This window comes from Sorex fumeus, unplaced genomic scaffold (genome assembly GCF_029834395.1).
Source record: "Sorex fumeus unplaced genomic scaffold, SorFum_2.1 ptg000128l, whole genome shotgun sequence".
In the NCBI taxonomy this organism is placed as follows: Eukaryota; Metazoa; Chordata; class Mammalia; order Eulipotyphla; family Soricidae; genus Sorex; species Sorex fumeus.
In genome coordinates, this window is record NW_026606185.1 from 12,415,035 (window position 1) to 12,436,844 (window position 21,810).

Here is a 21,810-nt window from a genome sequence, read left to right on the forward strand (position 1 = left end):
TGAATAACAAAATTTATTAAATGAGATAATTTAGTCTGATTATAAAACATGTAAATGACCACTAAGTTAAATATTAAACATATTTTACTTATCATTTGCAAAATAAATATTTACTATCATTTAGTTTATATAAAACTATTAGCAAAATAAATTAGCCAATGCTGCCTTTTATTAATAATTGATCAAAATTTCAAGACATAATGAATTTATCTTTGTCATAATATAAACTGTGCTGCAATAATTCTAGAATTAAGTTTTTGTAACAAAAATTGCACCTACAAAGATTATAAGACCAAATAATAGAAAAGGTTTAAAGTGTGCTCTGTTTCTCTTAGAAATAGTCTAAAAAAACTGATTTTGATACAAATGCCACCAATAGAGGCACACACATAGAAGTCAATGTCAGCTGAAGGGAAACAGTGATTGATTCAGATACATGAAGCCATCAGCAGGCCAGCAAGGTACTGCAGTCTCCAAGGACTATACACTTAATATCCTAAAGAAATGCAAAAGATTGGACTGGAGAAATAGCACAGCAGGGAGGTACTTGCCTTCCCCTCGGCCTACCGGCCTACTGGGTCCAGTTCCTGGCAACCCAAATGGTCCCCCAGTACCTGCCAGGAGGGATCCCTGAGTGCATCACCAGGAGTCAGCCCAAAGTACTGCCAGGGTTGCAGCCCAAAAAGCAAAACAAAACAAAAAGACACGCAAGAAATCAAAACCTATCACTTGTATCATAAAATCTTCTATAAGATAAATCCATAAGTATCAGTGTCATTAAAATATAATTTTTATAAATATAACTGCAAAAAGCTAGATCAAATCTAGCCATTAGAAAATGATCTTAAATGCAGATTTAATTGGGATTTATTTGAGCTCTGCTGGTGTTGATGCAGATGAGGGAGCTGATCGACCTGCAATGCAAAGTAAACTCATGATTACAAAGTGTAAGACATAAAGATGATACTTTTATAAGTTAAAAATATAAATAAAAACAAGCAAAAATAAAATAAAAATAAAATCTGAAAAAAAATTTAAAATATGAATAAAAACAAAAATTAAAATATAATTCATTAATTATATTTATTTTCTTAGGGTATAATTGACACATAACAGTGCTTTCGGGAGTACACCATAATACTTTGATGTTTGAATATACAGTGAGATAATGACAACAACATCTAGTTAATATCCATTATCATAGAATTTTTTTTCTTGTGATGAGAACTTTTTTTGTTTTATTTTTTAGACCATACCTGGAGCTTCCCAGGTTTACTCCTGGCTCTGTGCTCAGGGATCACTCCTGACAGTGCTCAGAGGAACATATGTTGCTTTGAGGATCAAATCCAGGTCAAGGCAAAGCACACACCTTATCCTCTGTACTGTCTGTGCCACAGTGATTAGAACTTCTAAGATGTACTTTTTTAGCAACTTTCAAATATGTGATATAGTATTATAGTCCCTGTCCCTGTTGTACATTACATGCCCAGGATTTATTTTATAACTGAAAGCCTGTAGACTTTTGGCCTCCTCAGCCTATTGATCTGAACACAAAACAAGAAAAACATATTGATCTGGGGAGAGGGCTAGAGCAATAGCACAGCGGTAGGACATTTGCCTTGCATGTGGCAGGCCCGGCCAAGCCGGGTTCGATTCCTCCGCCCCTCTCGGAGAGCCTGGCAAGCTACTGAGAATATCTCACCCGCAAGGCAAAGTCTGGCAAGCTACCCGTGACATATTCCATATGCTAAACACAGTAACAACAAGTATCACAATGGAGACGTTACTGGGCCCACTCGAGCAAATCGGTGAATGGGAGGACAGTGCTACAGTGCAGTGCAGATCTGGGGCGATAGTTCAAAAGCAGACAGAAACAGCCGCTTTGCATGCCAGAAGCCTGAGTCTATGGCAGCACAGCAGTTCCTGGAGCACCCTCGGGACGAACCCCCAAGCACTGAGCCACTGAGCATCACCAGTGGCACCAAACACAGTCAAGCAAGCCCCTACTTCCAAATGTTATTCCTGAAGTCTGTAAAATTCACATGCACACTCTTACCCACAGGCACAAATTACTCAAACCTTCAAAGACAAGAACAGAGTGCCTGCTGGTGACACGCAGAGTATGAGTCAGTCTGCACACGATGAGAGGGTGGTTGGCTTTAGTGTGCTGAGCTGAACTAATAGTATTAGCACTGCCTAGGCACGGACAATTGGAAGGAGGAGGTTTAGTCTAATATGATTGCACATTTCTCAAAAGCCAAGAGGACTTTCTTTAATATTGACTCAAAGTACAACACTGTAAAGTTATCCAAAGGCAGTTTTCTGACACGCAGATGACTTTGGCAATGGCAGTAACATTTTTCAATAAGGAAAAACAACAACAAAAACTTCTGTGTCTCCAGGAGGGAAAGAAACTTTGATGAAACTTGATAAGATACAAACGTTAAGGTGGCAGGTTCTCAGAGTTTCCTAAGTGTTCTCCAAAGTAGGAAACTCTGGAAAAGGCTGAAGGAAAAGGCACACTCTAATCATTTTTACCTAATTTCTAAAGCCAAACTGTACAAGAGAGGAAATATATGTAGAAAAGAGAGCATAGAGGGCCATGAACTTGGGCTCAGAGAGGGCAAGGCACCAGAAATTTTCTCAGGAATACCTTAGCTACCGCGAGAAACATGCAGGGCCACTGCAGCAAATGCTGGGCCTTCCGGCAAATCCTGAAACGTACTACTTAGTTTTCCATTAATTGGGAATGGCTAAAATGCTCTTTCAATATAAAGCAGGTCTTGCTACTAATTTAAAACATGTGATAATTTATTTCTGGTTAAAACATTTACAAATGTATACTAATGTCAAATGATAGCACCTTGATTGGATCATAAATTTTCTTAGCGGTTCAGTCAGTTCTATCTAATTAAAACCATGCTCTAGTACAATTCTGAAAGACTGCAGTGCCTTTGCAGGTGAGCCCCTATGCCTATTGCATTTTTATGTTAAAATCAGGTCCTCCCTCAGTCTTTCATTTCTCTCTTCCATTACTTAAATCTACACCTCTCAACTGGGATATAATAAATGCGTATCTCTGAACCACAAACTAAAATGCCTTACTGTAAACTAACATGGCTTACAAGTATTTTATCATGTGTAATACATGCAAATAATAAAAGTATCTTTTAATTTGTCACAATGTAAGTGGTCCCTTTCCAAGCCTTAAACTGTAGTTCTAGAACTTTGACTTTTTTTAAAAAAGTGTAACTAGAACCAGATTTTAAAAGAGAACACATTCAGTTTGGAAAGAGATGTAATAGGCAGCAGGAAGCTCTCTGTTTCAGTTTTTTTTTTTTAAAAAATGTTCATTTTCTTTATGCACGAGCATTTTCCTGTTTGGATGCAGGTCAGTTTCCTTATGAATACTCACTTGGAGAAGAAGACTCTGTAATAAAGAACAAATACATAACATTTCATTTAATGAAATAAACTACTAAAAGATTCAGTATTTTTAATGATTAGTTATGTTAAAAGGCTATGTTACTAAATATAAAAATCACAGAACACAACTCACATAATAAAGTTTTTTAAAAGTGCACTGTTAGAACTAGAGAAATGGTCAAGTACTAAGATGCTTGTCTTACATGCAGCTGACTCTGATTCCTTCCTACAGGACATAGTCCCCTTGAACACTGCTGGAAGCAATTCCTGAGTACAGAATAGGGAGTAGTTCCTGAATACCACCAGTGTGGGCCAACATTCCCTCTCATATAAAATGTTCTGTTTAACAACATAAATTACAAACTTGTTGCTTATCCAAAGGACTGTGGGAAAGTGGGCAAGGCACTAATCCATAGTAATACTTTCTCACCCTATTTACACACTGTCCCTAACAAGCAGTCAGAAAAATATAAACAGATGTACTGCTTCTAAAACACCACTTATGCATGGAGAGTTATAACATTCTTTATTCCCCTTCAATCAGAGAAATGGAGCCTCAGAAATAAAAATCAGCTACCTGAAGGTCCACAGTCAGGCATCTCTGATCACATTTCTGTCAGTCAGGGACCATACACACAAAGGCTGTGCCACAGTCAATGTGAGCAGCAGCATCTGTCATTTGTATAACTGTGATGTTTCACAACAAAATCACCTAACAAAGTATTCCTTGGAACATATTCGCATTACTGTTATTCTTGATTATAGAGACTAGGGACCCTTTTGGTAAATGCCTAAAATAAAGAGAGAGAGAAAAAAAGAAACACCTGTTTGCCATATAGAGAGGTGGAGGGGGGAGTGGGAGGGAAATGGGAGCACTGTTGGAGGGAATTTGGCACTGGTGATAGGATTGGTGTTGGCACATGGCAAGCCTGAAACTCAATCATAAATAACTATAAATTATGTTGACTTAAAAATAATTAATTGGAATAAAAAGACAAGAGTTACAGAAATTAAGCATAATGCTCAATTAGATTTTAAGAATAAACGTGAGACTAATTCTACCTGTTATTGTGGCACACACTTTTGGATATAAGCATCAAAACTAATATACTGGAAAGTAGGGAAACATAACTATGCAAAATTCTGTAACAAATTTTAAAATGTGCCAATAATGAAACAATTTCCTTTTGAACTATAAAATCTTTTTAAAATGAACAAAATAATTGAGATATTTTGTGAAGCTGCCTCACAGGAGGACCAAAAGTTAATATAGAAGGCCAAGCATTGCAGAGCAGAATCTTCTGGATTTTGGGGGCTAAAATTGCCATTATTTGATATATCATTTTTTTGGTATACCAAGTAAAACATTAAAATTCATGACAAGTTTAAGAAAAAAAGTGGAGCAATTAGAAAGCATGAGTTTTCTCTTCATCTAATAAAAGAGGGAGGGGAATTGTACACTGGTGGAGGGTTGGGTGTTGGAATACCTATGAATGAAGCTTAATCATAAACAGCTTGTGAGGGTCTATCTCACGGTGATTCAATGAAGAAACATCTTTAATAAGAAAAACCATATTTCACCCTGATAAGTACCTGGCACTGTTAGAAATTATCCCTCAGAACTCAGCCAGGTATAGCTGGTATAGTTGTATATAGTTCCCAAGCACTACTGGGTGCTGGGTTTATTCACAAAACCAAATAGAAAAGGAAAGAAAAAAAATGATGTTATTACTGTCTCTTAAAAATATAACACATTGAGCCACCCCCCTCCATTTTCAAATAACCGTCATATATGTTTAGAGCACACTTGGTTCAGTTCCTGAAATTTTATTTTTATGACATTCAACTAAAGGAAGTATAATATGATCATTTCTCATAGTGATTCAATAAACAAACTTTAATTAAAAAAATCTTATTTCGCCCTCATAAGTACCTGCAAACCCAATGCTTTATTTTTACATGTTTTTTGTTTACTCAATTAGATTACACATTATAGGAAAAAAGTCAACAGTGCTATCAGAAAGAACAAAAGGTTTTAGGAAAAATATTTTCCAAGGAAAATAACTTTTGGGTGGCCTTACCTTGGTCCTTCTCAGAGCCTTCAGGAACCTTTGAATCCGTGGTTGGTTCTTCGTCACGGTTCTCCTCAGCATCCTGTGTGGCCTGAGATGATGATGCTGCAGCTCTGGATGCCTGTGGGGTTCGCTTTTCTGAATCAGATCGCTGCTGTAACCACTCATCCTTATAACCATTGCTAATGAGTTTGGAAAAGTTTGTAGGTGAACTGTGTTTTTGACCATGCCTCAAAAAGAGAAAAATGTTATCTTAAGTACAGAGGTTTTAGTATTAGCCCACAAGATTTCTAGAAAATGCATCACATTAATAATGAACTAAATAATAAGTTTAATCTAGAAAAACAGCTCTAAGGGCAGAGTGTATGATCATTTCTTAAGGTCACATTCAGAAAATATCCCACTCCCCCTCTCCTTTCTTATTTGTGTTAAAGATTAGGCATACTTATTCTCACGCAGCTCTCCCACCCACTGTCATTCACCTCTGGGACTACATATTCCATTCACAACCCCCACTGAAGAGACAGGTAAATGAATAGAAACAGCATGATAGAAATCAAACAAATAACATGCAGCTCCTGTTCTCAGTCCCACTTACAAATCAGTAATATTCTTAGCTAGTTTTGTGTTCAGGACTCACTCCTAGTGGTACCGAGTCAAATCCAGGCTCCCTATATACAAAGCATGTTTTAAAGATTCAAGGGTATTCTTATTGGCACATGTGTTCTCTTCCTTGATTTCTCTCAATTTATAAATTTGTAAATTTGTAAATTTGTGTAGATGTATGATTTTTCCTTCCAGTTTGAAATGTGTTCTTATGGTATGTGTCATACTATGTAAATAATTGACTATTCTTCTCTCCATCAGGAAAAAAAAAGTTATTAGAAGAATCAGACAATTGATGCATCAATTCAGCACTAAGCTAGAATTTATGAAAAGAAAAAGAAACTCAAAACCCGTGACTTCAGGAGTTTTATGCTCTAGATAGGAGTGCAACAGGGGTAGGCACTCACTCACACCAGAAGGGACGACACAGTGATATAAAACCTATGGACTGAGCAGCATGCCTGCACAAAAACAAGTGGCTTAAAACATCAAAGGATGCTATTGATCAAAGAGTCTTTGTGAGGGTGGAATATTGTAAGTTGGCCTCAAATATGGTATGGCTGCTGAAGTGAACAGCTGGGTGGAGAAACTGGAGTCCTGGGGGAAGTGAGGGTTACGAGCAGGGCCATGAACCTGACAGAAAGAGAACACAGAAACCAGAAGGGAGGGAGGGAGATAAGTCTAGACCAGCATGCTCTGTGGAATGGGCAGTAGCAAGTTATAATATCAGAGTCACAGTTCCAAAATATATTGTTGGGAAGTAGTATCTGGGGACTGAAATTAGCATAGCATGTTGTTGCTGTAACTGTCACTACTGTCATTTTGTTATGTGTCACTGCCATTAACATTTGGGTATGTAGAATCCCCAAGTTCAATTGTGGCTGACTTGGCTCTACACAGTCACTTACATGGGAGGGAAGGAAAGTCTTCCTGCAGCATCTCTGGGGCCTAGAGGGGTCCCCAATTTGCTTGAATACTTTGAGTTAATGGCTGGCAGCTTCACCTGTGCAAAGAAACATAGAAAATCCAGATTCAGTGATATTCAGTAGCTTAGATGGCAAAAGAGAAGAAAAACTGCAAACAGTAGCAAAAGCATGTAACATTAGGGTAGGTCTTACAGTGTGGTTATTAGTGTATTATTAAAGAACCATAACAAAATATGATTCAAATATAGTCCTATCTGACAAAATAGTTGTGTAAAGGAGACTACTGGTAATTTAAAAACAGTGTGATCAAGATAACACCTACTCAGGAAGAAACAGCAGGAATTAATACTGATAAATATTCTGGGAACACTAAAACACCAAGGGACTCCTTTATGAGCCGGAGAACTAATACAACAGGGAAATGCTTGTTTTGCAGAACCATGTTCAACTCCTAGCACCCCACATGGCCCCCTGTGCCCTATATGAGCTTAGAATAAGCCCTGAGCACCAGGAATATGTCCCACGCATCACCAGATAAGGCACAAAAACAAAAATAAGGGGTAGGGGGCTCCCTACTTCCTAGAAATAGGCATGTCAGACCTGAAGGACAAGTAGCCTTTCTGTAGTGCCAAAATCAAGAAGTCCATGAGGCATAGAGAGATCCATGAAGATATCTTGGATCATTTCACTCAGCGGGATGACAAGGTAGAACAAAAAGAAAACAACACTGAAATTCAAGACTTGTTCTTGTGTAACTCCTAAGTGTAGTTTCATCCTGCCCACTTAGATAAGAAAATCCTGTACCTTTTCTCCCTCATAACATCACCAGAGTTATCAGTGAAGGACAAGTGTGTACAGCCTCAACCTTGAAAGATCTTCCAAATGTGGGACATAAGGAAACATTGTAAGGGAATAACAAATGCCCAAAAGCAACAGAAACTGAGAACTGATGTTTAGTAGGAAGATTACCATTGTGGGGGGAATGGAGGGATAAAAAGGGAGGATCACACTGGGACACTGGGCAATGGTAGAAGATGATGAGCACTCTTGTAGGGGTTGTCGTGTAGGAATGTTTGGTATTTGAAACCCTACTATTAATAGTATACATACAAATCATAGTGATAACAACAACAAAAAAGAAATTCAGAGGGATGAGGTTATTGGAGAGGAGAGGGTGGCATCTGAGATGGGTGTCACAATCCAGACAGGACACTCATGGAGGTAGGAGAAGGATGTTTTCGGAAACTATGGATGAACTCAGAGAAGAGAGAACAGTGGAGCAGAGATAACTTAGCCAAAAGGTATGGAATGGTGATCAGATGGCCACAGGAAGTGAACACAAGTGAACATTCAGATGTAGTAAAGGACCAGCAAATGAGAGACATATGGGTGATGAAGAAAGCAAGGTCCTAAGTTGCTGGGAACTAGATGGTAAAGAGAATGGCTCGTTAGAAAAGGGGCCTGCAGGTAAATGTACTGAGTCTGAAAAGAGAACTTGAAAACTTTAGTGACTTGGAGGAGAAGGTGACAACAAAGATACTTGTAAATCTGACTGTGGGGAGGGAGGATTGTGGTGGTTCTGTATGTGTGTATTTGTCAGAATATGTAGACTAATGTTCAATAAAAGGTCTATAAATTACATCTTATTTTTAAAAATTGCCTCAAAATGCTATAGAACAGAAAAAGTCAAGCAGACAAAATTCAAGAAGTCACTGCAAGCATTTACTGTAAGAATATATGACAATTCTGAAAGAATAAATAAGATTCACTAGAGCTATCCTCTCTAGTGTCAATTGAAAAGAACAGAAGAACTGGGTTTGGGGAGCGAGGAGAATAAATGCCTTCAGGATGAGGAAGGCATGCAAGGAACTTCTGAAAGTCTCAAAACCAAAGTGTGGGTTCTGGGAGGTAGGTTGAAGAGATGGAGTGGCTGCCTCGTGTGTGAGTTCCAATGGGTGTAGTTCAATATGGGGCATGCCATATTGGGGCCTGCCTCAGGACATGGCTGGGTGTGACCTGGTGGTCTGCAGTACCACTGGGCTGAGAACTGCACTGCTAGTATAAGATGACTGCTGCCTTATTGAGGCCAGCGGGACTCTGCTTTCTGGACATATTGTGCAGAAGCTCATAGCAACTTCCATCCTCCTGACCTCCCCGGCATGCCCTTCACTGCCAGCATCACGGTGGGCAGGATGCTGCCACCTCCTCCCACTATGTGGCTTCCCTTTGCATTCACTGGCAACAGAATTCTAGCACAATGTTATGGTATGGCATGTTTTCACATTAAATTTGCTACTCGAGCTGTGTGGCAAAAATCGTCAGTTACAGAGAAATATTTTTAAAAAGAATGCCACACACACCCACATCTACAACAAACTACCATTCTACATTACAACAAACTACCATTCTACACACTAGATGTCTCTAGATTAGCAACATACCAAAATGGTGATTAAAATGTCTCAGCGTTATCCTGAGCCCTTTCCTAGGGGTGAACAACTGAACAGACTATAGCCATTCCATGTATCTTTTTGCTTATATGTGCATCTATTACATTTTTAAATAAAATCTCTTTCCTTCCTACCTTCTTAGCGTGTTTAAACACAAGCATAGCTTTGGGAAGCTAGAAAAATTATACAGGGGGGTAAGGAGTTTGCCTAGTATATAGCCCACTCCAGTTGGATATCTGGCATAGCATATAGGACCCTGAGCACTAGCAGGAGTCACTCCTAAACTCAGAGCACCTAAGCATCAGGGGTTATGATTGAAACGCTCAACCCCTTCCCAGTAAAAAAACAAGCATAGCTTTTGTCAGTGGTTATTAAATAACCCCTCTTAATTGTGATGGTACAGAATCTCCTGTTGTAAAGCTTCTCCAGATCTTCACTTTAGTATGGTTAATGTTTCATAAATTATTAGAAACTTCCTTTTTAGTTGCTTAAATATAACCAACTGATCTTTAAAATTAGTCTGTTTCACTAAATGTACAAATACATACCAAAAGGAAAATCACTGCTAGACAGTGAAACTATCTTAAAAAATCCATACTACCTATCATCCACAATTACCATTCTATGTTGTATTTATCTACTTATGTTTTCCAATAAACCATACATTTGGGGGGTTTAATGCAAATAAGGTTACTGAGAGGTGAGACCTGGGAGTCAGGCATAGCTCACTGCAACAACTAGCACATCACTGTAGCACTGTCCTCCCGCTGTTCATCAATTTGCTCAAGTGGGCCCAGTAATGTCTCCATTGTGAGACTTGCTGTTTCTGTGTTTGGCATATCGAATACGTCATGGGTAGCTTGCCAGGCTTTGCCGTGTGGGCAAGATACTCGGTAGCTTGCTGTGAGATTTTATCTAAATTTTGTAAGCTATTTGGACTACTACTAGTATGTGTGTGTGGGAAAATACGTCTCCCCCTGGGAGTGAAGACCATTATAGACTTTCTCTTATTATCACTAAAGCACCATTATTTTTATTTCATTTTAGTTTTTGCTTTTTTGGAGTCATACCCAGGGATGCTCAGGGGTTACTCCTGGCTCTGCACGCAGGAATTACTCCTAGCGGTGCTTGGGGGACCATATAGGATGCTGGAAATTGAACCCAGGTCAGCCAAGTGCAAGGCAAATGCCCTACCCGCTGTGCTATCGCTCCAGTCCCCCAAGCACCATTAATTTTAATATAAATGTTGCCTTTTCACAAAGAGCATTTTCAAATCCCAGGGTCAATGACCTAAGGCTAATATCAGACCAAATTGACAAAGTCCCAAAGGCAACAAGAAGACCTTAGGGGTAGATTCAGGCATGGGGATATAAAGAGTTTCAAATTCAGATATCATAACCTCTCCGGAGTTAACAATTAGAGATGCTGCTTGTTTTGAATCACAACTACATAACTAGGTTTCTATCTTGGTGCCAGCAGCTCTGCCATCCCAAATACACGGTCATGGTCACAGTCCTCCCGTTGTTCATCGATTTGCTCGAGCGGGTCCAGTAACATCTCCATTGTGACACTTGTTACTGTGTTTGGCATATCGCGTATGACACGGGGAGCTTGCCAGGCTTTGCCGTGCGGGCGAGATACTCTCGGCAGCTTGCCGGGCTCTCCGAGAGGGGCAGAGGAATCGAACTCAGGTCGACCACGTTGGCTGCGTGCAAGGCAAACACCCTACCGCTGTGCTATCGCTCCAGCCCATCCCAAACACAGCCCTTATTTATTGTACAAAACAGTAAGGTAAAGGTAAAGGCCCTCCCGTTGATCGTCGATTTGCTCGAGCGGGCCCAGTAACGTCTCCATTGAACAAAACAGTATTGTCTCTTTATTGTCAATACAAAGAGTGTCTAGCCAAACTATAACTTAAAAATTAATAATTTAAATAAAATTAAAGTGTTCAGAAACCATGTAATAAATACATATAAAATAAAACATTTTTTAATGCATGCTGGATGTGAGTTCCCTTCTAGTTAAGCATTAATCACCTGAAGCTCAACAAAACGTAATTTTACATGAGTTATAGAAAAGAGCGTAGACATTTTTATCATGGTTGCTTGCCTTTCAGTAGTTCCCAATTTAAAATACAGGCAGACAAATAGGAGACCTATGCTGGCAGCTGGGAAAGACTTTGCTTAATCAGGGAGCAAGCGACAGAGCATAGCAGACACAATTATAGCTCCCATCACCTTTTTTTTCTCCTCAAGTTCATCAGCATCTCGTTGCCAAACCGTCTTCATGTCAAAATCGAAGGGACCTCTTTTGGACTCATAAGTACCATTGGTCTTATCAGGGTTAAACTCCTCATACACCATGTAATCTGGCATAGAGACAGCAGGAATTCTAAAGAAAAGAGATGTGAGAAATCCACACTGATGCTCAGTCTCTGCTTTGAGTATTAGACATTTTTACCCTTCCTCTTCCCACACAGACTCCTGAGGACTCCAGTGAACCCCTCAAGTCCCTGCTCAGCTAGAGGAAAACACTTGCCTTCTCCATTACCGATATCCCAGAGTCAGTATGTTAAGTCAGAAATCAGTGATTTATTAGTGATGTTAAATTATGGACTCTTAAAAAGATATTTCTGTAACATAACCTACTTTGTCTCTCAAAATACAAAGCTCCCCTCAATTCAAACACTTAACATGATTTAACGATCCAGTAATATGTTTGACATGTCACATTATTTAATAGCCTTCGGCAGAGAATAATGTAATGTACTACCATATTAAATCATTTTACATGATTTAATATAATAAAACCCTTTTGTTTATATTAGGTGGTCTTTTTTTTTCAATTTAGTCACTGTCATGATTGGGTGTCAGGTAAATCATGAATAAATGTTCCCACAATGTCCCAACTTCATAGTGTCCACTGCCCTCCCCTAATGCTTTTCCTCATCTGCTGCCTACCCACAGCTGCTCCTACGATGGGCACTTTCTTAAAAATAAGGTTTTGCACTGTGAGTTAAAGGACTATTGCTCACAGGATTTCACACATAACACTACACAGGTGGTAATCATTTAGTGGCATTAAAACATTCAGCAGTTTTCCTATTTACAGCACACCTGAACTCCAAGATACCGGAAAAAAAAAACTAGGCCTGCTCCCAGGAGCAGCAAGGCAGAGGGTTTCCTCACCAACACACTGGCAACTGCACCTCCACCAGGCAGCCTGACTAAGAAGGCTGAGGCCAAACTCAGGCCTAGAGGTAGGTGGAAGGTGACCAATAAAATGGAAATGGGGAGGGAAGGATTTCATTTTCATAGAATAATTAATGTAGGTTGGACTCAGAGCATGTAGAAAGAAGGGAATGGAGAAGATGCACTTCCAGGAGCAGAAGCACAAGGAGAGAAGGCAGGAAGGGAAGGGAAGGGAAGGGAAGGGAAGGGAAGGGAAGGGAAGGGAAGGGAAGGGAAGGGAAGGGAAGGGAAGGGAAGGGGAGAGGAGGGGAGGGGAGGGGAGGGGAGGGGAGGGGAGGGGAGGGGAGGGGAGGGGAGGGGAGGGGAGGGGAGGGGAGGGGAGGGGAGGGGAGGGGAGGGGAGGGAGAAAAAAGGAAAAATAGAGAAGAGCAGAAGAGATCAGGGAAAGGGAGAGGAAGGAGGGGGAGGAGAGTAGTCAAGTCAGATGGGTGGTGGCAGGGGTCTTCAAAAGAAATATCTGGCATCACAGGGGAAAAACAGTCAGAAGAGTGAGTGGAAGTTCAATTGGAAGGGACTGGATGGCAGAGGAGGCAGTTAGGAATCCTGGAGGTCATGCTTGCAGGGGCCAGGGAGCAGATGGCTGAAACTGGGAATAACAGTGTGGGGACGAGGAGACTAGAGCACTGGGAAAAAGCTCCATGCAGGCCTGACTTGAGATATAAGTATGGAAAACTGGGTTCCTAACTTTCCCAATTCACTTAAGGAATAGCTCAGCCAGGCTGTCTTCTTTCAGCCTCCCATTTCTCATTTCCCATATGCTCTATGGAAAGAAAAAATCTGAAACAAAGATAGGAGGACTAAAAAAAATTGAAGAAATCATTCCAAAACCCTGAGGCAGTACTCTGTTTGAGCTCACCAATTATCACTGACGCCAAGCTGGAACTTTTTCACTTAGGCTTCCTTCTAAGTATTTAGAAAAGCCCTGAAGCAGACACCCTACAGATGTTTATAGAACTGAGACCACACAGAGAAGAGTGGAAAGTGTTATTTTCTATCTTTCAATATGGGACTTGGTATTGTGACAGGGAGGGAAAAAGCAGACATGAGGAAGGACAGTCAGTGTGGCCTAGGCCCTGTGGCCAAGAACTAGCAAACACTGTCAGGCTTCAGGAAACAACACGAAAACACAGAACCTGGAAGTTGCAGGGGAGTTGGAAATCTTTCAGCCCCTGTGCCTGGGTAATATCAGACAACTACAGAACCAAGAGAAAGAAGCCAGCTCCCCAAAACACCCTACCCCTAACCTTCGGAGCCCTATGTAGCATTCTCTCCTGCTTGCCTATTTCCTTTCTCTCCTAGGCATTCTAGAGGCAAGCTGTGTTAGCCCAGACTATCAGTTCTAAAGAGATGGGGGATAAGAATCTGAAAAATGGGTTTATGACATTAGCATGGGTAGAGCCTTGCTGAGACAGGAATATGGGGAGGCAAAATGGAAACATCAGTCTTTCATGATCTCCAAAAAATACAGAAATATGATTCCAAGAGTCTTTTCCTATGACTTCTTAGTCAAAGAGTGGTACATAAAGCTAGTATCTTTATGCTTGGACATAGACATTCTTTATTGACTTCAAATATTATGAGGGACAATGGTTCACTATTAGTTCTGCTAACAGAAACTGAACACTTCCTGTATTTCTAATTTTCTTTAAAGAAAAAAGGACCTTGGGACAAGCTGTTATTAATAAGAGGTAGAGTGACCAGACTTTTGATACAGAGAACCAAACTTGAAGCAATGTTTTCATCTGTAAGATCTACAACTTCAGATCAACAAATATGTAAATATTTCAAGACTGGTTCTCTAACCACTATTACTGCTCCGCAAACCCCATTACTTCCTCCCTGAGCACTCATATTACTATTCTATCTGGAGCTTTAATATCACACTAATAGTACTGGAATTGAATATTGCATACTTAATTGCATACTTAAAATTTGAATCTAATTTTTTTATTCTATAAAGATAAACTGGAATGTGGCACCTAGTGATACTCACTGTCGTTGGGCAGCTGTAGGTGGCTTGCTGTGGTGGACATACCAGTCTGGTAGGGAGTAGGCCAGTGAAGAGCCCTTCCTTGACCCAGAGGCAGAGAAGTGTCTCAACAGGTCTTAAAGTCAAAAAGAAAACAGCCATGAGTAGTCCCTATCCCACAAAGATGCAGAGCCCTACAAGACAGATTCAATTTACAAGAGGAAGGGCGAGTACTTCTTATGGCTGACTCTGGGCTCCTTGAGTTCACAGAAAATTGCTGGTTCCTGTCTTCCGCCCTCAGTTTTCATGCTGAGATGGGACCCTGCTTATGCTCAGCAGATATAGGAAGCTTGAGTATCTCCCATTCTGCCCTAAATATGAACTGGCAACTAATATATGACAATATCCACCCATTCCTTGGTGGAGTCTGTCGCTCTATGAGGGGTCTCTGGAGGATATTCCTGAGGACACTCCTCACTGAGGAGATGGGTTTCTTGCTGCCATCAGCAATCCTCACAGTATCCGGTTGCCCAGGACAATTGGACAGTTTTCTGATTGCAGGGGCTATTTCTGTTACCTCATATATATGCACAAATACCATTTCAGGAAGGAATGTCCCACTCCAGGGTTACACTGGAAGGGGAGAACAGAACTTTGTAAATCATTTGGTGGAGGTGTTAGTCAGCACCTGAGAGAGACTAAGCAGGAGCTTCTTTCCAGAGAGTCCCCAAACACAACCTGCTCTGGCTCTGTTCCCCACTGACTCCAAGAGCTTTGTCAGTGGGTTGGCTCTCCACAGGTACAATGGTAAGAAAGACAAAAGATTTTTTTACTTTTGATCATAAAATATTTCAGACTAAGAAATAAATTTCAAATTTGGTGGAATAGAGCAATGTTACTGTGGGTAGGGTGCTTGCCTTGCATGTGGACCAAATAGGTTTGATCCCCCAGCACCCCATAAGGTCCTTCTAGCCTTCCAGGAGGGACCTGGAGTGTAGAGCCAATAGTAACTCCTGAGCACTGCCTGGTGTGATCCAACAACCAACCAAAACACACACACACACACACACACACACACTTGTGTAGTCTTGACTTAGTGACTTGATTTCCATTTCCCAACTGGAAAATTATATTTTATATGATAATTTGTTTGTTTTGGAACCAGTACATATCTGGCAGTACTCAGAGGCTTACCAAGCTCAATGCTCGAAGGTCTCTCCTGTTGGTGCTTGGGGGAACCTCAGGGCACTGGAGATAGAACTCTGGCCTCCTACATGCAAAGCACACTCTCTAGCTTACTAAGCTCTCTCCACCCATCTCCTGCCACCTTGATTGTTTGGAGCAGTGTCAGTGGTCAAATTAAGGAATTCATACATTTAAGGCACATGCTATACCTAAACAACAACAGCATCCATAGTCCCTCATCATGTTTGCTATAACATTCCCTCTCTCTCTCTCTTCCTCTCTTCTCTCTCTCTCTCTCTCTCTCTCTCTCTCTCTCTCTCTCTCTCTCTCTCTCTCTCTCTCTCTGCCCTGGCCCCTGCCCTCACATCAGTAGTACTATCATTCTGTCTTGAGAGACAGTTGGAAACAAGGGACAGACATGAAGTCCCTTTATCTCTATTTATTCCAGTGGAAGTTTCCAAAAGTCAGTTATGATATATTCTCAATATAATGATTAAAATGAAAAATCTTGGCTGTGGGTATACCACAAAGGACTAGTATACACAGGCTTTATATGCATGAGCTAAAAGTTTGATCCTGGACAATTCATGATCCCTTGAACATCTATAGGGACCAGAGGTGAACCCCAAAACAAAAATAATAGAGAAAAGTTAATTTGCATATATGATTCAGATTTTTCCAGGTGTTCCATACATATCAGGAAGTTAGAATGAATGACATTAGTGATGTTGAGAATGACCACATATTAGGCAATCTGTATACCTTCTTTGTGCTCACATCAGGTACTCAGATTTTAACATTCAAGCTCAGATATTGTCCTATTGTTTCCCATTTCCCCTGACTACCTCTTTAGGAATGAAGGCAGATTAAAAAAAAGAACAACATAGCATGTGTATCACAAACAACAAGGTCAACAGTTATTTAAATATGATATCTTAGCCTTTGGTCAGAAATTTCTATTGACATAAACAAGCAATACTTTCTTGATTCAAACATTAATTAAAAATGAATGTCCACAACATCACACTAAGGCTCATCTATGGTCTTATATACTTAAGACATTGATATAGAGGACAGGGGGCATGAGATTAAACAATAGACAAAAAAGGAAATAAAAATATTTCATGAGAAAGGAGTTGCCCCAGTAACTGCCATTAAAAGGCAAAATTAGCTCCTCTGTGGAAGTGGAAATTTTTTTGAGACTCTGTAACTAGAAATGAAAAGGGGACAAGGTGTCATTTAGAAGAAAGATCCTAGATATCATCATAAATTCAAAGACTATTCAGTTTAACTTCTCAATAAAAGTAGTACATCCCTAAATATAATATATCCTAACTATACAAATTACCTAAGTTTCCAAATGTCTTGGAGAAAAAAATCTCAAGGATCTGTATAGTATTATTTTCATATGAAGAAATGACAGCTGGGAAGTCCCTGGCAATTCTTACCACAAGTAGAAATATTTAACATAATGTGGACTTACCAGGCCGACCACCTTGCTTTGCCAATTTCACATATTCTGAATCTGTTTCTTTGACCCAATACCTCCGAGTCCCAAATGGGTGCCCATTAGGTATGTCTCGCAGATGGCTCAGACCTGGGATCTGGGAGACTGGAGGAACATCCACAGCTTTCTCAGATCGCTTCACAGGAAGGTGGTAATACCAGTCTAGAAAAGATGAGGCCAAGAAGCAAGTTGTTACATGAGGTGTTCAGACTGGCTTAGTTCACTAATTGAAAACAATGCCAATCTCAGACTCCATAGGATCTTAGCATGGGAGAAGAAACTACAGGACTTTGGCATGGAAGAAACTGCCCTCTTTAATACAACAGCCCTCCTGGCCATGGAATTAAACATCTAGAATAAAAGCCCCCAGCATGACAGCAGCTGATCCAGGCAAAAGTAAGAGCACCTTGCACCAGGGCCTACTTATTTCTCTGCTAAGGCTGCCTTCCTATTTCAAAATAGTAGGAGCAGATCCTTATCTATTGAGTTTTTAATTTATCAATTAGCTACCCAAATTCCCTCAGGTGTGTGTCAAATGTTATTTCTCATTTCAATCCTTCAGTAAAATGGAACTAAACTTCTTTTTGAATATATTGGAGAATACAATGTCCTGAAAAATACACAAGAGGGACTTGATAATTAAGGACCTGGAACATGTGGCCCAATGCCAGGCAAGAGCTGATCAACTCAGTGCATTATACCAACTGAAATGCAAATTGTCAGAAAACTATAAAAATATCTATCAGTTTGACAAGAGCAGAAGACTACTGAATCAGGTTCCTGTAGGGAAACCCACTCTTTCTTTTTTTTTTTTAACAACATTCAGTGAGACCCACCTCTAAGACCTGGGCCCTCCCCACAAAACCCTTTCTTTTCATCTGAGTTTGAAGCCGTCATTGGACAGTCCTAGAAGTCAGAATTGAGGGGATAACAAGAACTCTAGAGGGTTATTAAAATAATCTGGCAGTATAATCAGGCACATTAGTAAAGTGGTTGAATTGTGCTTCCTTGAAAACATTAAATTAGGTTCCATGAAGTTGCAACATAGTGAGTTAACTGGTTAAATGTCTGCTATGTTTTTTTACATAGTGTGTAATATCTATAGGACAGGGACATTTGAAGGACAAAGAGGAGGAAACGGAAAGAGAGTCAAAGCAAAAACGGAAGGAGGAGGCAGACGTCCAAGAACCTACAATTATCACTGTCAATCTGTGGTCCCAGAGAGACCTAGGAACACTGGTACTGCTGGTGACTCTGCATGATTAACTGATTTACATCATGCCCAAATTTTTTTGAAAAATCACAGCTGATTGAAAACTTTGGAAACAAAGCATAGGAAGAAGGTAAAAAAAAAAAACCAATATAATCTAAGTGAGTCACTAAGTGACTCAAGAACATAAAACAAGCTGCTGCAAATTCATGCCATTAAGAGTCTAACACAGAAATTCACTGATGGCAAAGGTGATGGGTAAATTTTGCTTCAGTATGGCTGGGCCCAGTAATCAGATATTTGTTTAAACATGATATGACACATGGGTGTAGTGGTATTGAAAATGTAATTGGCATTTAGATAAAGAGATTTTTAAGTGCAAAAAAGACCACGGTTCTGTCATATGTAGGACTTAATCATTTAAGGAACTTAAGGTCCTCTGAGAAGGAAAGAATTTGGTTTCCATGTGGCCTTTGGACTTAAAAATTGGACAATGAACTCTTCTCTAAGTCTCTAGTCTCACAATCTATCTTGCATATTTTGAACTAATAGCCTTTAAAAATATATAAGCCAATTTCTTTCTTTTCTGCTATAATAGAAACACAGAAAAGGGTGCTGAATAGACTTTTTATTCAGTGGATATTTATATAATAGACAGAAGTGTCCCATGAACAAGAAGGAATAAATGGAAAAGGTCTATTTAGAATGAAAAAAATAATTCAACTTAGAACCAAAGTGGGTTTATTGCATAAAAAAAATCAATGATATATATTGAATTGTCTATCCTCGTTGGTCAAATATGTCATGGGGACTTCCCAAAAATAAATAAATAAACAAAAATAAATAAAGGTTAATGATTCAGGGAATATCGGGAGGTTGGAACACCACAGTAATATGCATGAGCTGCTCCTGGCCCAGTGCCAAGGGCCTCCTCCCAGAAGTACACAGGGGACTGTGCTGTGCTGGTCCCAGACACTCACATGCAAGGCAAGTGCTCTACCACTGAACCACATCACTTGTGCAAAAATTATGATATTTAACGAGAAATATTTTATTTTTTGAAATTTGTATCATAACATTATTATTTACTAAGCTGTTCATAATACAGTTGTTTCAAGTATTAAATGTTCTAGCACCAACCTCATCACCAGTGTGACCTTCCCTTCACCAAAGGACAAATCTTTTAAAGATCAAAATGATTGTAACTAGATGCTTCAAGATTACAGTTTATATTTATTTTTGTCTTTCTCAAAGATCAAACCCAGGACCTAAAAATGCAGGTCAAGCATTCTACCTGATTTATATCCCTGGCCCAAGATTTAATAGTTCAAAGGGAAAAAAATGGGAAAAGTTTACACAACTGTGCAGAACTCACAGAGAATTTAAGAATAAGATCACATACTTAGATCACATTTAGCTTAAGAATTTTCTCTTTTAGTGAAAAAGCTTCCAATTTCCCCATTATTATTTACCTCTATGTTTTGATTATTAATTAATCCACAGAGAACAGAGACAGTGTACCTTCTACCCTCTTCTCATTACTGAAAGCTCCAGGCAGGCACTGAGCTCTAATCAGGGGTAATTTATAATAACTAAAGGGAAATTTTCTATAGGTAAATTTACAATAACTAGAGTGTAAGATCCTAAAATCACTGGAATTGTCAGATAGATAGATAGATAGATAGATAGATAGATAGATAGATAATAGATAGACAGACAGACAGACAGACAGACAGACAGACACACAGATCACTGATCTGATTTTGTCATGGAGATGCCTTTACACAGCCTCCTTACATTCCCTTAGGCAAGATGAGTGGTCCTGTTCTGCCAATTAGAAGACAGTCTGGGTGATACAGTCTGGGAAGACTAAGATTCAGAGATGTCTGGTCTGGGGGCCTTTGCTCCAATTACTTGCATGAAAGCCACAAGGTCTAGTTGAAGTGGTCACCCAGGCTCCATTCTTTGGGGGCTTAAAACTGGGTAAAGGAATATTACCTATGTTTCCTTATTGACAAAGCACATTAATCATACTTCTTCAGGTTGTTTTGAGACGATGCTAAGAGCAATAAAGAGTCAAACACTGCTCAGAGAGGTGGGGTCACACTAGGGCACTGGGAGGTCTCAGAAAAGTGTGGAGCCCATATGTAGGCAGGAACTCTAGAGGAGTCCTATCTGTCTCCTCATCCCCCGTTTTCAGCTCTCCATTAATTATGATCACAGGTAAAATTCTGGGTTAGGAATCCATTTACATCACACACTAGGTCTCAATAACTGCCCACTTCTAGGTAGACCTGAGGCAGACAGTGCACCTGACAGCTGTGACAGCCTCTCCCAGAGGACCCTAAGGACACCTCTCCATTTTCCCCCAATCTTCACAAGAGAGGAAGTATAAAAATTCAAGACAAATCAAGTTTTCATTCCCTTATCTCAGTTTCAAACTCTAGTAAATGAGAATCCCTATTCTTACATGCACCGCCTCCCTCCTCCCCTAAGTTCCATGGGATTCACTTTAAAGTAGGTGATACAGTTAACTTGGTTGGAGTCTACATCAGGAGCAAGATCGGCAACCAAGGAAACGCATTCATACACATACACGCACACACACCACTCATGCCCGTGCACTCATGAGCGCACACAGAGAGAGAAAGAGAGAGAGAGAGAGAGAGAGAGAGAGAGAGAGGAGAGAGAGAGAGAGAGAGGAGAGAGAGAGAGAGAGAACTAAAATCAAAAGTGCATCGGTTCTGTTACACAGGGCTTACATTACAGAGAAAATTCCAGAGTAATTCTACTAAGCAAACACAAACAATTGAAAAAGGATGGGTACCCTGGGATGCTGTGGTTGAAACTAAAATCACTCATTGAACCATCTCAACCTCCTGCACGTCCCTCCAAGCGTGGGGCAGAGCAAGGTGCAGCTTCCTTCCTGGGGAGGAGAGGAGGTGGGATCGGCACTCGGCACTCACCGCAGGGAGCGTAGCGGTTCGAGCCTGGCAGCTCCTTGCTGGTGTTCCTCATGGCGGACAGACACGCTGGTTCCGAGGGCCAAGCGAGAGCTGGCAAAGCCTGGCCTGGGCAGCAAGAGGCCACTCGTCAGTCCAGGGCTCTGGACGCGTTCCTTCGTGCCCAGGGCGGGCAGGCCCCGTCCCGACTGCTGACAGCCCGGGCACGCCCAGCACCCGCGCCAGCCACCACGCTCAGGGCTGAT

General features: G+C 40.4%; 1 protein-coding gene across 1 annotated transcript; it reads right to left on the bottom strand.

Annotated features, from left to right (window-relative positions):
• Positions 1-587: 587 nt before the first annotated feature.
• On the bottom strand, positions 588-21,676 carry CUNH7orf57 (chromosome unknown C7orf57 homolog). Its single transcript, XM_056138213.1, has 8 exons — positions 21,569-21,676; positions 17,369-17,554; positions 14,725-14,836; positions 11,718-11,871; positions 7,013-7,107; positions 5,508-5,728; positions 3,416-3,430; positions 588-914 (listed from the first exon to the last, which is right to left on the bottom strand). The coding sequence occupies exons 1-8, from the start codon at positions 21,618-21,620 to the stop codon at positions 868-870; spliced, it is 882 nt and encodes a 293-aa protein (XP_055994188.1). The 5' UTR covers positions 21,621-21,676; the 3' UTR covers positions 588-867.
• Positions 21,677-21,810: the final 134 nt, after the last annotated feature.